This window comes from Rhinolophus sinicus, chromosome 17 (assembly GCF_057876585.1).
Source record: "Rhinolophus sinicus isolate RSI-liver-muscle chromosome 17, RSI-T2T, whole genome shotgun sequence".
Classification (NCBI taxonomy): Eukaryota; Metazoa; Chordata; class Mammalia; order Chiroptera; family Rhinolophidae; genus Rhinolophus; species Rhinolophus sinicus.
The window spans coordinates 2,971,954-2,988,460 of NC_142517.1; the positions used below are offsets into that span (position 1 = coordinate 2,971,954).

The 16,507-nt window shown below is 49.1% G+C and overlaps 1 protein-coding gene across 1 annotated transcript; it reads left to right on the top strand.

Moving 5' to 3' along the window:
- Positions 1-13,099: 13,099 nt before the first annotated feature.
- TFF2 (trefoil factor 2) lies at positions 13,100-16,274 on the top strand. The gene is made up of 4 exons (XM_019745693.3): positions 13,100-13,254; positions 14,201-14,350; positions 15,060-15,206; positions 16,084-16,274. Exons 1-4 carry the CDS (start codon positions 13,176-13,178, stop codon positions 16,095-16,097), a joined length of 390 nt encoding a protein of 129 aa, XP_019601252.1. The 5' UTR covers positions 13,100-13,175; the 3' UTR covers positions 16,098-16,274.
- The last annotated feature ends 233 nt before the right edge of the window (positions 16,275-16,507 follow it).

Genomic DNA, 16,507 nt, shown 5'->3' on the forward strand with positions numbered 1-16,507 from the left:
GGGAGGGAAAGGCGGGGCTGAAAGGCCGTTTAGCAAGGCACCCTATGTTTTTACTGGCTTCGCTTCACAGCTCTAACCAAAAGCCTGTGAAGAATCACCCGAGGGAAGGCTAGCACACAGAATCGCTCGCTGGGGGTGGGAGTGAAAGGAATGACAAAATATGAAGACAGTGCATGTTTTCTAAAGACTTTTCCCATTGGTTCTTTCAAGTCAAATTCTCTGCAATCATTTAAAAGTGAAGGAAAATCTCACTCTCACTAATGTATCTCTTCTCCCACTTCCCCCTTTTAGAGGAGTGCTGATTTTAGACGCTCTCCAGGTGGGAGTGGCACCTCGACTTGGAAAGGCCCTCCCCTCCCCCAGGCTGGAGCTCAGCCACGTCAGCTTCAGTGGCCAGACGTCTGCTGGGGGTGGGGGTGGTGTGAGGTGGGGATGGGGGTGGAGGAGAGGGGCTTCTGTGGCTGAGGGTTAATTCACTGCAGGTTGCTCTGATTTTTCGTGCTCAAAATTGGCCTAAAAATTAAAAGAGATGAATGCTACTTTGTGCTTTTAAAAAATATAAACGTTTTCCTTCTTCTCAAAGAGAGGTGGCCTATTTCCCGCTCTGGTTTCTTGTCGTGGATTATACATTAACTCACACTATCTCCTGCGAGATATGAGGGTAGGTGAGAGAATGAAGCGGCAGCAGGGTTGCTGAAGTTACCAGGTAGACATTAGCAGCCGGTCCGTGCACAAGTTCCTCAGATTGCCAAGGCTTCAGGAAGCATCTTGACGCCACACCTTTGTCAAGTCATGAAAGTAGGCGCCAAACTCTCCTAACATTTTTTAAATATTCGTGTGGGCCCACGACCTGGTAATACAAACTGCCTTTCAGTTCCTTCACTTCCCCCAGGTGGAAATGGGCTCAGTAGATAAAACCCACCGCCGGCCAAGTATCTGAAAGTGTTAATCAGAGAAAGGTTGCAGAGCCTGGCATGAGTTAACAGTTTGAGAGAACCTTCCCCCCGCAAGGGGCCACCTGTCACCTTATTACTGACACAGTCAAGATGGGAGGACAGGGAGCCAACTGGGCCTGCCAACCACACCCTGGCGTGGAACAGACACCCCACACTGTGTGAGGAGTACAGACCGAGCAGCCACTGGCACTCCAGCCCCCACAGTGCTGCAGTGAAAATGAGGGGAGGGCCCCCACTATGGGCTGTCACCCTACCCTAGGAGCTCAGCTAAGCAAGTCCATTGCTGCCCGGATTGGTTCCCCTGCCCCACCCCAAGTGCTCTTGCATGGGGCACAAACTGCCCAACTATTTCTGGGGTCACAGGAGCCGGGGCGCCCTTCCACCCTCCACAGCCAACTGGGTCTCAAGAAGAAGGGGCACCGAGCTTTGTGTGTCCAGTTTTTTCCCCCAAATTTGCCAGTCAGATCAATCATTCCCCTAACCCTTGGCCACCGGGACAAGCCAGCACAGAGACCCCAGGGGCCAGGGGTACCGTGCACAGGCAGAGACATCAGATGGGGACCCCAGCGCATGCACACCGCAGCTCACACGGGTGTGCAGTACTGAGTGTCATGTTCTGTGTGCTGTGGGGATCCCCGTGGCTTCTCTTCATTGGAGAAGGTGCAGAGAAATCTTCGCTTCTCGTTTTTGTCCATCGCATGTCTGATCTCTCTCACAGTCTCTGCCTGCTTGTTCCAGGTAAAAAGAAACTAACTTTATTTAGTTCAGTTCCTTCTGAAATGCAGTGTGTTGCCATGCCCCCCCCCCCCCTTTGCAGGTAACAGTCCCCAAGGAATAAGCCGGGCTCTATGGCTCTGAAAAATAGATGAGGCAGCGGGTGGGGCTTACACGTTTACAGGGCAGGGGCCTTGCATTGTGGCTCACCTCCCTTTCCTCACCCAGGAGAGCTGTGTGTGTGAAGTGAGACTTTCCAGGGAGCCATGATGCATAGATTGGGGGGCCCCTAAACTCTATGTCGTCCTGTATCCAGGGGGCACCCAGCAGTGAAGTGCCCTCCTCCTGGCACTTCTGGCAAATGCGTCAGAGTGGATGCCAGGTGACAGGGAGACTGACTCGGTGGGTCCCCCGCCTTGCTTGTTTCCCTGCATCCCGGTCCAGTGAAAGGCCTGAATGGATGCAGGGCTGGCAGCTTCAGCCCCTCCCTCCCATCAGCTTACGCAGAAAGAAATCAGCGATCCGCCATCCATATCCTCTTCCTCCGGTGTCCACTTCCCAGACGCCTGGCCTTGCGGCTCTGCCATCTGGATGCCAGGCCTCTCGGGGTTCGCTGGCACTGGGAGGAGACACACGGGGGACTCCTGCAGGGATGTCCTTCTGTCCCGTCACAGACCAGCACCATGGACAGGACCGGGAGATGGGATTCGAAAGGGGAGGTGGCTTAGTGTCTGCCACACTGTCCTTCTGGAAGCTCACAAAAATCCCTCAGAATTCCACCAGAGGGCTGCAGGGCGGGAGGGGGAGAAAAGGCTGGAGGCAGAGGAGTGTGCAGGACAGCTGACTGACAGCAGTGCTGTGGAAGCACGGCCCCCTGCCCCCCCCACCCCCCGCAGATGCTGCAAGGGCATTAGGACCATGCCCTGGACCATCCCTCCTCGGGATGCCCAGCAATGAACAGGGCGCCTCCAGCTCTCACTCAAGTTTCGGGGGTCGGTGGGAGCTGCTGGATTCTGTGTGCCGTGACAGCTAGGATAGCACGTGTGGATGTGGCAGCTGGGCCCAAGGGGACAGGGGGCAGTGGCTGACATGCCACCTCCTTTTTGTGTTCAGAGCCAGCGTCAGGGTGAGATGAGAGAAGAGGAGGGTGGGAGAGAGAACCGAGAAAGGCCGCAGAAGAGTGACATGTTTCCTCCTCACGCCCAGGAATATAGAGACATCGTCAAAACCTGCCAGGGTCAACCTCCACCCACAGCCGCCCCTCCCCCATGGTGTGTCCCCCCACCCCCAATGCCCCGTGACAGTGATCACCTCAGGGGGAAGGGACCCTGGAGCGGGGCGTTTGGTCTGGCCCCTCATCCCCACCCAGGCCTCTCTACAGCCATGAGCCCATGGCCAGGGAGGTCGGGGACAGGGGTGCAGAGCTGATGTCTTAAGGGAGAAATGGCCGACTTCTCTGGGTCTCTGCAGAGTCCTTGAAGTGTCCGGGAGGGTGGTGGGAAAAAGGCAAGCTGTGGTGATAAAGTGCCTGAACAAGGACAGCTCTGCTGATAAGGTGCAGGACTGGTTAGCAGTTTGAGGAGTGTCACACACACACACACACTCACACACACACACACACACACACACACACACACCTTAAAGGGCCAGGGCCCCTCCCCTCCCCCAACCTTAGAATCCAGGCTGAGGGCCATTTGGGGGCCAGTGTCCTCTTGTCCCTCATAACCACTGGATTTCGGTCGGGAAAAGGAAATTAATAACAATATAATTTTCATATTTGAATACACGGCTTGGTAGTGGAAAGTTTTATATGTTTTCTATTTTTGTTTTTAGAAAGAGACTTTCTACTTCAGAACAACAACGCAGTGGAGTGATGTGTCAGTTTAAGGTTTGCTTGGTTTTACCAGACATGAAGCTAAAGTGCTAATCTGGCCCTTCTGATACCAGAGGCTGGCAAAGCTGCCCCTGACATCCCACAGGCTGGCTTTTCCCACACTGGCCTGGAAACCACCGACTCAGGGAACTTTCTAGAACTTTCTGTGTCCTTGACGAGCTTCAGACAAAAGTTCGGGAAGTGTCCCATGGGGAGAGATGCAGGGACTTTCTAGTGGGTCATTAGTGCGGAGAGTGTTGCTTCTGCATCAGCACGGAGTGGACTCGGAATGTGTAATGGAGGAGCGGAGGGTGAGCTGCTGACCACGGGGCCTGGGAGCCCGGGGGACGGGCAGAGGAGCAGAGAGGGGCCCAGGAAAGGTGGCAACGAGCCCTGACCCCTGAGGCTGGCGGTGCTGTTGCCCTGGGGTTCTAGTGACACTCTAAACCCACATAATAGCCACTCCCTCCCCTTTGTTCTTCAGCCTGAGTTGGTGAAAAAGTCAGCTTGGGCCGCCCCTAGTAGGGCCACAGACTGCGTGGCTGAAAAAACAGAAATTCATTCCCTTGCAGGTCTAGCGGCTGGAAATAAGAGATTGAGGTGTCAGCAGGGTTAGTTCCTCCCGAGGCATCTCGCCTTGGCTTGTGGATGAACGTCTTCTCCCTGTGTCCTCACATGGTCGTCCCTCTGTGCACGTTTGTGTCTCCATCTCCTCCTTTAATAAGGACACCAGCCCTGTTGGATTAAGACCCACCCGAAAGGCTTCATTCTAACTTAATTACAGTCCTAAAGACCTTTAAATAAGATCACATTCTGAAATAGTGGGGGTGAGGACTTCAACCTATGAATTTGGGGGATACATAATTCAACCCCAAACAGTTTGTGTCTGTTACTTGCAACCAAAAAGCCCGAATCCATGCAAATGACCAAAGCGCAGGTTTGCTGTTACTTGAGATGAGTCAATTCAGCTATTGATGGTGAGAAAACCAACTGGATATGTGAAACTGAAAACATGCCAAGAGTACCGATAGTAGGAAAACTCATAGCGTGTGATATGTAGGTGGCAATAACCTGTAGGATGTGTTACATGATCTAAAGTTGGAATAAGCAGAAATATTATTACAGACGGGAGAGGAGGAAGAAGCCACACATCAGAAGCAGACAGTGCGTCCAGGCACACAGCTCCGTCACTCCTAAACCAGGCACCCACTGTTAACCCAGCTGGGCCCCAGGTGTCTGCCCCAACACACAGACTAACAGCAGGGCTATTGAGTGGGTCACCGTGGGCTGCAGCTGGACCAGCAGTGTTAGCTCAGAGTCTCCCCAGGGAAGCCCGAGCGTGTGGTGGCCCCAAGCACCATCCATGACTTGGTCCCTTGCTCAAACCCCAGTTCTGGCCCTTGTCACCATGCATTGGTGGAAAGGCCAAGAGTGGGACAGGACACATGAATTCCTTGTGACCGAGGATCGAGGTGTGTGGTCGCTTGTACCCAAGCAAGTGTCAACCTGCCACTTCGCCTGCCTCTCGCTTTCCACCACAGGTTTCACGTAGATTAACGTAATAAACTCTGTGGCTTGAGCACCTTAATTTTATCCGCGAACCTTTCTGCTCTGCCTGGTAGTGGGCCATTGATTCTCGGTAATTTCCCACACAGCAGAGTCCTGTTCAGACGATGCTGAACTAAAGACCAGACCAAGAGGCAATTCTTAAAGCCAAGCTGTGGCTTGAAATCCTATTGGTAGGGTCATTGGGAAGGACATCGTTAGCTTAAGAAAACGCCCTCGTTTTTCTTTGTGGGAGTGGAAGGGGCGGTTTGTGGAAATACCCAAATATCAATGGCTGTTAGGGAACAGTCGCCCATTTAAAGATCCACGCAGACAGAGACAATAGTTAGTAACAGAAAGATAAATAGTATTATTTTAAAGGTATTTCTTAGTTGTTCTTAGCTCTTAATATTGCCTCGAGCTGGACATTTTGGGGGTTGCAACCTCAGTCAGTTAGGCAGAACATGCTATATACATATAAGGCACATGAGGCTGAGTGAGTGAACCTAATCAATAGGGAACATCAGTTCTAAAGGCAAACACTGAAGGCTTTTTGTTTTGTATTTCCTCTGATCTAGTTCATCAGTGTTGAGACTCACAAGAACTCAGAATGCACCCTACTTTCAAGCTACTAGTTTCCTGGGTGATGGTAGAAGACAGGAGAGCCCTGGTTCAGAAACAAAGGACTTTATTACTCATAGTGCAGCAAGCAGCATGAGGTCAGCATGTTCATGCCCCCAAGTCCTCCTGGGGTGACACGAATGGACTCAGACGGATGTTGGCACACACCGTAGGCTGCGTTCCAGGAGAGGGACCCTGACCTCTTATCTTTTAAGACTCAACTCTTTTAAGGGGCAGTAAGTTTGCCTGCCCTCTGTTCCAGAGGGAGACACCATATCTGCCTTCTCAGGTTGTTTGCTCCACAAACATCCTTGAAAAGATAGTCTGGAGTGAAGGATTATTTCGATCACTCCTATTCATCTCGTTGGTGGAGGGGGTGGAGGTGGGGGCAGGATTTCCGCCCAGGGTTATGAGGGCGGCCAACACTGGACAGCTGAGATAAACCCGTTTATGAGTCACGTACACTCACAGCCTGGGAGAAGAGGACAGCACACAGCATTCTAGGCCACATGGGGGTGTGCTCAGGAATAGAGCGAACAGCCAGGGGTCGTGGAAGGCAGCTTTGCTGTATCAAGAGGGTGGGGTGCCCCTTGTTCCCATGAAGGACGTGATTGGCTTGTCTAAATAATTCCGTGGGCTGGCAGGGAAGTGAGATCCGCTACTTGGGGATAAGCAGGAACTGCTCCTGCTCTATTGATAAGGAGGGTTGTTTGGCTGGGTGGCCTTATCTGTGGGAGCAGGTAGGGAGGGGAACTTGCGGTTAGGCCATTTGAGGTCCTCTTTAATTCCACCAGATGTCAAGGCACACTTAACATTGAACCTTAAGTTTAGGTTCCATGCCATAAAGATAGTTAGTCCTTGCTCACAAGATGTCACAAATGTGAGAGGCTCATGGGAAATTGTGTCCCAACAGTCAGTATACTAAATATATCATTTTCAAGACAGGATGACAGAAGGAGAAAAAAAGCACTGAGGCATATTTCCATAACATTTCATTTATAAATAAAATAAAATAAAAATATTTCCCTCAGTCTTCATTTTTTAAAGTTCATTTTTAGAGAGTTTTGAGACGATAATATCTAGGTAAGAAGATTTTTTTTCTTTTCTTAAAAAGCCAGATAGTAAATACATCAGGATTTGTGGGCCATACAGTCTCTGTCACAACCATCACAGCTTGAAAGTAGCCATAGACAATATGTAAGTGAATGGACATGGCTGTCTTTTCATAAAGTTTTATTTTAGAAACAGGCAATGAGTCCATGAGCCATGGTTTGCCAACTCCTACTATAATATATCATTTTGCCTTGACAGTGGTAACCTAAATTATTTAAATATTTTTAAGTTTTAAGGTCAACCAGATTGTGGCTTATCTCAGCATGGTGTCAAATAGACCAAAACGAAATACACACAGCAAAGAGACATCACCTTAAAGTAATGTACGTCTTGGCTGAAGTCTCCAAAGACAAGCAAAGAGGAATCACTTGGCATCACATATTGGAAAATGTGCTAAAATTTGTCTGCTCAGTTATACTCCCAAATATAACACATGACAACATCTCGAATTTCATTCGCTCCCAATTCTCACCAGCATTGGTTCATCTATTTACGTCTTCTCCTCACTTTGACTACGTTCTTTGTTATGCAGATAAATTTAGTCCTGGGCTTTAAAAGACTAGTATTTACCCACTGCATTGATCAGCACAGCCAATTACCAGAAACCTGGAAACGCTGGGAGGGAATTGAATTTGTATGTTGGTTATCCCCCCAACCCCTCTTCTATATTTAAGGACATTAGGCACATAAATGTTGGTCATAAAAATATCTTCCCCTGATGATAGTGTAGAAATGAGATATTATCCTACTCAGGTGATAACTTGGAGAGCATTTAATAAACCCTCATTCCACTTTTCCTTTTACAGATAAGAAAACTGTGATCAAGAGATGTAAAGAGAATTGCCCTTATTTGTTTGCTTGTGTCTATGTTGAGCTATTATTTTACGAATTCCAAAAGGTAATTTGGATAGTGTGCAACACTGTAAGTTCCTGTTCCTCTGCTCCTGGGTGTCAATTATCTGTAATACTTCTCCACTCCACTCTCTGCCCCCCCCCCAATTAAGTGAGTCTATTATGTGTAGACGCTGGGTCAGTTTCTGAGTGTACAAAATGAATGAGGCATAGATCTGGCTCTGGGTCTCATCCTACACTTACTTGCTGTGCTATTTGGCTGAACTCTTTTACCTATAATCAACCATAAAGTGGGGGTGATCATTTTAGCCTATCTTTTGGAGGGTTGTAAGGATTAAATGCAACCTAGCATGTAAAATCCTTAGACTATTGCCTTGTACAATGTTAGCCTGCAGTAAGTATTGGATGTTATCTTTGGTACAAATAATAACAGAACCAGAAAAGTGAAAATCTGCTTAAAATGTCATTGTGGCTAAATGTTGTGACTCAGGTGAACCAAAGGCGCTTGGGCAAGGGGTGGAGGGCACCTGTCCTCTCTGGGAGAAGTAAAGGAAGTCTTCCTGGAAGAAGTTCCTCTTGAGTTAAGAGCTAAAGGATGAACGGAGTCGCAAGGCAAGGAGTGGAGAAAGAGGTCTGCAGAGAGAGGAGACCATGAAGGCCAAGGCTCGGAGGTCACGGTGTGTTTAGAGAAGTGTGAGATGCTTCCATTACACGGAAGACCTAGCAACAAGAGAGGCTGGAGGGGTATGTGGGTCCAGTTCATAAGGATCTTGATTTTCATACTCAGGAGACTCATACGTGGTCTTTACCTAACAGGCTGTGAGGAGTGAAGGAGTGGCAGGGGAGTGACATATACAGATTTTCATTTTATAAAGGTAAATAAGTCACTTACATCTAGATGGGGACAGAACTATTTGTGCCTGAGAGACTTGTTAGGTGACATGTGTAGCAAATGAAGTGAGAAGTCCCGAGGACTAGACTGGGTTGTAAACACAAATGCCAAACAGCTGCCACCACTGAAGAAGTGCAGCCTGGTGGGAACTGACTGCAGCCGCCTGGAGAACTCACCCTGCACTAAGGGGTCACCACGACTTCAGCCTGAAGAACTCCTTCAAAATTCTTTGAAGAACAGGCCTGCAAGTGACAGAGTCACTCAGCTTTGCTTGGTCTAAAAAAGTATTTTGGAATCATTGTACCTGCTGCTCGATTCTGCTGTGAACCTAGAACTTTAAAAAAATAAAATCTACTTTGTTTAAAAAAGTATTTTGCCTTTATTTTTTTTTAAGGATAGTTTCACCGGGTATAGAATTCTGACTTGATGACGTTTTCCTTTTCTTTTAGCATGTGAAAATTGCCATCCCATGGCTTCTGGTTCGCATTGTTCCAGATAAGAAGTCCCTTGTGATTCTTATTATGCTCCCCTGTGTGCAGTATGTCTTTTCTCTAGTTACTATAAAAATATTTTTAATTTCTTATTTTCAACAATTTGATCATCCTGTGCCATGATGTGGTTTCCTTTATATTTATCTCTCTTGGAGTTCATTGAGCTTCTAGGATATATGAGTGTATATTTTTCATTATGTTTCCAAAAAAAAAAATTTAGCCATTATTTCTTCAGTACTTTCTCGTCTCTCCTACTGTCACACCAATTATACATATGTTAGACGGCTTGGCATTATCTCTCAGGTCACCGAGATTCTGTTCACTTTCTTCAGTGCCTTTTCCCTCTGTGCTTCAGTTTGAAGACTTTCTGCACTACCAGCTTCAAATAAACCAGCCATTTCTTCTACAGTAGCTAATCTAAAGCCCATGCAATGAATTTTTCATTTCAGATATTGTATTTTTCATTCTAGAATTTCCACTTGGTTCATTTTTAGTTTCTATTTCTCTACACAGATTTTTAAATTTGTTCCTTCATTATATTTTTATGTTTCTCCTTAAATATTTGAACATTGTAATGTAGATTCTGGGTCTATTTCTATCCACTGATTTTTCTAATGATTATAGGTCATGCTTTTTCACACACCTAGTAAATTTTGATTTTATGTTGAACATGATGAATGCTATGTCATGTGTCTGAATTTTGTTGTCTTCATTAACAAAATGCTAAGTTTTATTCTGTTAGGCAGTTAATTTACTTGCAGACTTATTTTATTTTAAAGTTTTGCTGGAATGGGTATAGAGTGACTTTACTTGAAAATTAGATAAAACCTACTCTTAGGGCATGTAATAAACTGAATGTTTGTGTACCCCTAAATTCATATGTTGAAGCCCTAATCCCTGCTTGGGGGTATTTGGAGATGGGGCCTTTGGGGTGATTAGGATTAGATGAGGTCATGGGGTGGGGCCCTCATGATGGGATTAGAGTCCTTATAAGAAGTGACACCAGAGAGTTTATTCTCTCTCTCTCTCTCCCTCCCTCCCTCCTTCCTCCCTCCCTCCTTCTTTTCCTCCCTCCCTCTTTCCCTCCCCCCACCAGGTGATGACATAGTAAGAAGGCAGCCATCTGCAAGCCAGGAGGGGAGCTCTCAATAGGACCTGATCATGCTGCACCCTGATATTGGATACTAGCCTGCAGAACTGTGAGAAATAAGTTTCTGTTGTTTAAGCCACTCAGTCTGTGGTACTTTGTTACAGCAGCCTGAGCTGACTAGGACAGGGCATGGCCTTTCTCTGTCCCTGTGGAATGCTTGAGATGGCCAACACATTTTCTCCCCTGTGGCTGGTCAGAGTTCAAATGATTCCAGCCCTGTGATAGCCCCACGGATTGTTCCATTCAGCCTCCTAGGGGCTGTTCTTCCCCCAGTAGCTATTTCTGCCTGGCCTTGTGTGTGTGGGAAGCTTAGGAGATCCCCATTCATATTTTGGAGTCTCCTCTTCTCGGGTACCTTCCCTGAGAACCCACCGCCTCACTGGCCTCCATCCTGAAGCCCATCTCCTCAGCCCGGTGAGCCTGCTGTAACCTGTGTGGGCTCCCCTCACAGTACTGCCATCCACACAGCACCTCCAGGTGGAAAACAAGGGCGACTATGGGACTCCCCACATTGCTTCCATCTCAGTCTATCACTGCCTGTGGCTCAACACCTGTGAACAGTATTTCATGTAGTTTTGGGGATCCTTATGGTGAGAGGGATAGTCTGGTACCACTTCACCCCATGACAGTAAGAAGCAGACGGCCACATGGACAATATCTGAGGACGTTCCTATTTGTTTTCTGATTGGGCTGGTGGACGATAGCACCATGGGGTGTGTGCAGTGGCCATGGGAAGGGTGTGGAGAAGGACAGCTCCAAACAACTGTAGCACTGCTGAAGGCTGGCATTGGTCTGACACCAAGCATTTACAGTGTCAGCGATCGATGTGTGCCAGTCCATCACCGCCGGTGGGCTGGGCCTCGAGGCAGCAGACAGGTGAGCACATCTGGCAGATGACAGGATGGTGGGAAGAGTGGGTGGAGGGAGGACCATGGAAATTGGGCTGGGGAAGGAGAGAAGGAAGAAGGGAGAGACGTGATGGCACTCAGAGGGAAAACAGGGGTTAGGGGATTAGAGGGTCTGAAGATTTACGGAATAGGCACGGAGGGAATAAGAGAAAATGTTAGAACTTCAGGACATCCTGAACAGGAAGAGCATTTTGCATGTCCTCTTTCAGAGGTAGAGCACGGGTTCTGGGTGTGGTCGTTAGAGGGGAAGGAGACGTCAGGTAGGGCTGGAAGTTCCTAGAGATGAGGAAATAAGAACCTCAGTGACTACAAATTTGCATGAGCTGTCTGCTGGAATGGCTGGGACGCGCTAAGGCTTGGTGCAACAAGAAACAGTGAACTCAGTGCTAAAATCCTTAAAAAGGACGTGGGCTAAAGGTCACTAGAGGACGACAGGGCAGGGCATTGGGAGGGTGGTCCACACCTGCATCTCCAAGGAGCATTTCTTTTGTATGAGGACAGAGACATCAGGGCTCAAGGTCAGTGTCCAGCTCCCTGCCTGAGCTCATGTGATGGGAGTATGGACAGTCAACGCGGCCACAGACATGCTGTGTGAACAGCTCCACGTTCACATATGTAGGTGCCACTCAGACTGGAGACATCACAGCTATTGTAATGAATGCCCCACAGGTGGGAGTTACTTGTCTTGAAAATGTGCCTTTCTCCCATTTGTGCAAATGCACTGTTTGGGTGGTGGGTGCCCTGCACCTGAGCTCAGTGGGTGACTGAGCACCTGAGATGGGTACAAGAGAACATCTCAGGGAAGACGCAGGCTCCTGTTAGAGCCAGGGGAGAGCGAGCAACTAAGGTTGAGGATGGTGAACCGTGGTTTTAGACCAGGTGGTTTCAGCTGGAGCCTTGGAAAGGCCAGGCTAGGGACAATGGGAAGTCACGTTGAAGGAGAGGAAGCAGAGAGGGCAGACAGGATGAGGATGGATGACCCAGGGCCTCATGTCTTGGTGGTGACTAAGGGTGATGGGGACATGGGACAGGGAAAGGTGACTTTGCAAGGTTTTCAAAGATGGAGTCCCAGTGGTCACTCAGCGGTGGACAGTCAGAGATCTAGTCTGGAGCTGCTAGAGCTGGGCCCACAGAAGCCCTGGGGCATGAGGCCTGAGGACCCAGGGTTTTGGATTCCATGCATCTTTGGGTTCCTGGCTGCTGAACCCGTGACTTACAGATTGGCGACCCCTTGTAATTCCTGCGGTGGTGGGGAATTAATGATCTCCTCTTTGCATCCCCACCACATCTTTCCAATTTTTCTGCTGGGGTGTCTCCCCTCTGGCTTGTCTCCTTTCTTTCAGCCCGATCCACAGACTCCCTTCTGTAGAACATCTGACCCCTGGGCACAGCCGGTTTACAGATGCCACCTTCCAGGAAATGCAGAGAGCGTCCATGGAAGATGCAATGAGGAATTCCAGGGGTTACTGACATGAACTTGTTTTTACACTCATCTGGGGCCACTCCTTTCACCTGGTCAGCTTCCTCTCCATGGAGCCAAGGAGATACCGACAAAGGCCCCAGGGAGCCCCTAAATGTACAGCCCTGCAGGGGCATCTTCTCTCTGCTGACCACTGGCCTGGTCACTTTCCCCAGTAGCCTTGGGCCCAGTGCTTTTTAAAAAATCCTGTGGTAACCACCTACTTTATCAGGAGACATACACGGCTTATCCCTTCCTGGGTGTGACCCTGCGAGTGTTCAGTGTCAGACGCGCACGTGGCCAGTTTTCCACGTCAGCATCCTGTCACAACCTGGCCTCCTCCCTGGGCAGGGGCGGCCCCTTCATGTACAGGGAGCATGGCAGCTGCCCGGAAGCCTGGCCCCCACGGCCAGCCCTCTGTCTCTCTTCCGCGAGCTATCTCAGCCCCTTTTTCTAACAAAGGATCCAAAGTGTTGGTGCCACGGGGAGAGAGAAAGGTTATCTGTGCTCACTGAGCAAACAGAGAGAAGATGATAAAACAGCCCCTGGCTGTGGGAACTGTGCATTCGGCAGGTGGCCTGGGGTGCAGCTGAGCATAGACATGGGACCTCACGGTACCCGGCTCCTGGCAGCGGTCCTCGTCCTGGGCCTGTGCGCCCTGGCGGGGGCCAAGAAACCTTGTAAGTGCATACCTGTGCGTGACCTTCCGCGGCTCAGTGTCCTGCATTGGGCAGAGTAGCGAACCCAGAGAAACTTCTAGTGCCCCAAAGGAGTGAGGGGGAATAGGTTCCTTGCTTTCTGCTGTGCTTCCTGCCACTCTTTGGTGGCTTGTTCTTACTTGTTTCCAGCAAAGGAAAAGGTGTGATGATGAGTTGACTTGAGAGAGGAAGCAGCTTGTAAGGCACCCTAAGATTTGTGGTGTTGGCCATACAGGCAGCTCCCATTTAGGTTCCTACTGTGTTTCCCCGAAAATAAGACCTAGCTGGACAATCAGCTCTAATGTGTCTTTTGTAGCAAAAATTAATATAAGACCTGGTCTTATTTTACTATAATATAAGACCGAGTATAATATAATATAATATAATATAATATAATATAATATAATATAATATAATATAATATAATAAAATATAGAATACTGGGTCTTATATAAGACTGGGTCTTACATTAATTTTTGCTCCAAAACATGCATTAGAGCTGATTGTCTGGCTAGGTCTTATTTCTGGGGAAACACGATACATGCTTTTCTGCTATTCGGGGAGGATCCTTGGGGTCAGTGAGATGTCCAAGAGAGGCCTCCCTCCTGGGAAAAGTCCGGATGACCACCGGGGCTGGGGGCCAGCTTGAGGAGAGGGGTTGGGCAGTGGGGGGGCACCAAGGGCTCCTTGTAGTTTGGTCTTGGTCACCTTTCATCTTGACCTCTGCCTGGGTCCATCTGTCCACCTCTTTCCAGAAAGTTGTTTTATTTTTTACATATTTATTTTTACCAATACAACAGTTTCAGCAAAGCCCTGTCACATATGGGTGAGGGAAGACTTTGCATTTCCCCGTGTGGCAGCAGGACCAGTGGTGTCCCGGTCCTGCCCCGGGGGCCGAGCTGGGCGTGCTGACCGGGTGTCTCCGCAGCTGCCTGCCAGTGCTCGAGGATGAACCCGCAGAACAGGAAGAACTGCGGCTTCCCAGGCATCACCAGTGAGCAGTGCTTTGCGGCCGGCTGCTGCTTTGACTCCAGTGTCCCCGGGGTCCCCTGGTGCTTCAACCCCCTCCCACAGCAAGGTAACTGCAGGGCAGCTGGTCCCTCTCCCTGTGCCCATGGCTGGCAGCCCCGGATCCGGGACACGTGCCCAGGGCAGCAAAAGGGAAAATGCCCCCATCACCTCATGTCCACACCTGGGGCCCCATTGGTCCCTTTTGGTAGACATGTATGGGAACCTATACATGTACAGTACTGATTTTTCTGTATTTAAAGAAAAAACAATTCATGGGCCTCTTCGGGCTGTGAAAGTGTGACTACTGCAGAAGCTTCTAGGGGGAAGGAGGCATTTCATAGGATATTATTAAGACGGCTGCTCACAGACTTCAGTGCTAAGAAATCAAGATGGCTAGAATTCCCTTCTGAGAGTGGGTTTTATGTCAGTGCCTATGAGCAAGATAGAAACTCATGAATTCCGAGGGTCCAGAGAGGAGAAACGACTTTACCGAGAACCCCAGTACCCCAGATCTGACTTGTGACTTCTGTGGGGAAGAAGGGGCAGCTGGCCACTGGCGCCAGCCCCACTATACAGCCTTTGGCGTCATGGCCCCAGGAGTCCCTCGTGACATAGCAAGGCTGTAAATCCAGCGGAGGCTGGGGGGGCACTCCTTCTTCAGTGGGGACTGCTGGGCAAATGTTCCTGGGGATGATGGGAATGGAAGTTTCTAGTTAGCTAGCAAGCCTAACTGTCTCCATGTTGTTCCTCTCCCAAACCCGGTGACGGGTGACCAGGTCCGGAGGAGTGTGTCATGGAGGTCTCGGAACGTAGGGACTGTGGCTACCCAGGCATCAGCGCCAAGGAGTGTGCGGCTCGAAAGTGCTGCTTCAATAACCTGACCCCTGAAGTGCCCTGGTGTTTCTTCCCACGCCCTGTGCAAGGTAAGGTCGTGGGGACGAGCCCCCATCTGGCTCCTAGACACAGAGGATTTCCTGGGGGCGGGGGTCCCTGAACCCCGGGGGGTTGACCACTGCAGGAAACAAGTATACTGGTGGGTAAGCCTGGCTGTGTTGTGAACCAGCTCTGAAGGGAATTCCACAATGTTCTCAACAAGGACAGCTTGTTTTCAAGCAGTTTAAAGCCTCCAGCATCCCCCTGTGTCTTTTGTGATGGTTTAAAGGCACCCCATTCTCAGCCACACCCCTGGATCCCAGCACCATTTGGGGACCTCACCCATTTTACTGCAGTTCAGTCGCCATTTTGGGTGCTACTAAATGCCATTGTTGTGCTGGGTACTGGGACCAAGGCTCAGAACAAAGCGGACATGGCCCTTCTCTCATGGACCTCACTGAATTCTTACATGTGACCACGTGTGACAAGCTCTGTCCACAGTCCTGCTTCAGTCCAGTCCCCCACCCCCACGTCCTCAGTCACAATGTGTCTCCTGACACAGAGTTTGCTAAGATAAAGGAAAGACCAGGCGTTTTCCAAAAAAAATAGGAGGAGGTCACTGATCCGTGAAGGGCGCTTTTCTTTCCCTTTTTAGGAAAGCAGTGTGCTCCGAAGAGCACAGCCTTCACTTTCAGGAATTTCTAAGTGTGACCTAACGGTCTACCTGGAAAATGGCCAGTTATTTGGGGAGAATGGCTCCCAAGAGGACACCCCAGCCCTGGGCACTGTGTCCCGGGGTGGGGGGGGACTCCTTCTTCAATGGGGACTGCTGGGCAAACTGCCTGTTATCACGTGACCCACTGCGTCAGCCCAGGCCCACTGAGCCCCCCAGCCTCCCACCAACCATCTCCCGTTTTACCTTTCCAGACTGTCATTATTGAGAGGAAGAAATCCTGGACATTCAGCTTCCTGGACGTCCTGAAACAAGAGAAGAGCACTCCCCAGCTCATCAGTCTTTTCATGTTTCCCGAAATCCCGGGTTTTCTTAATCTGTGTTTTTTTATCCTATTCAGTGGTTTAACATTCAGTGTCTTCAAATAAAGAAAACCTTAAAAGCTGCTGAATTTCTTTTTGGCTTCATTGACATAGAAGTGGAGATAGTTTTTTTGTTTTTGTTTTTGTTTTTGTTTTGTGTGTGTGTGTGTGTGTGTGTGTGTGTGTAGTTTTAATACTTTCATTTACTCTAAGAGCAACAATTCATCTGATACATTCAGGCTACTCTAGCAGCAATAAAGTATCACGTGGAAGTGAATCAAGAATCCACATCACTTTATAACTCCCATACCCAGTC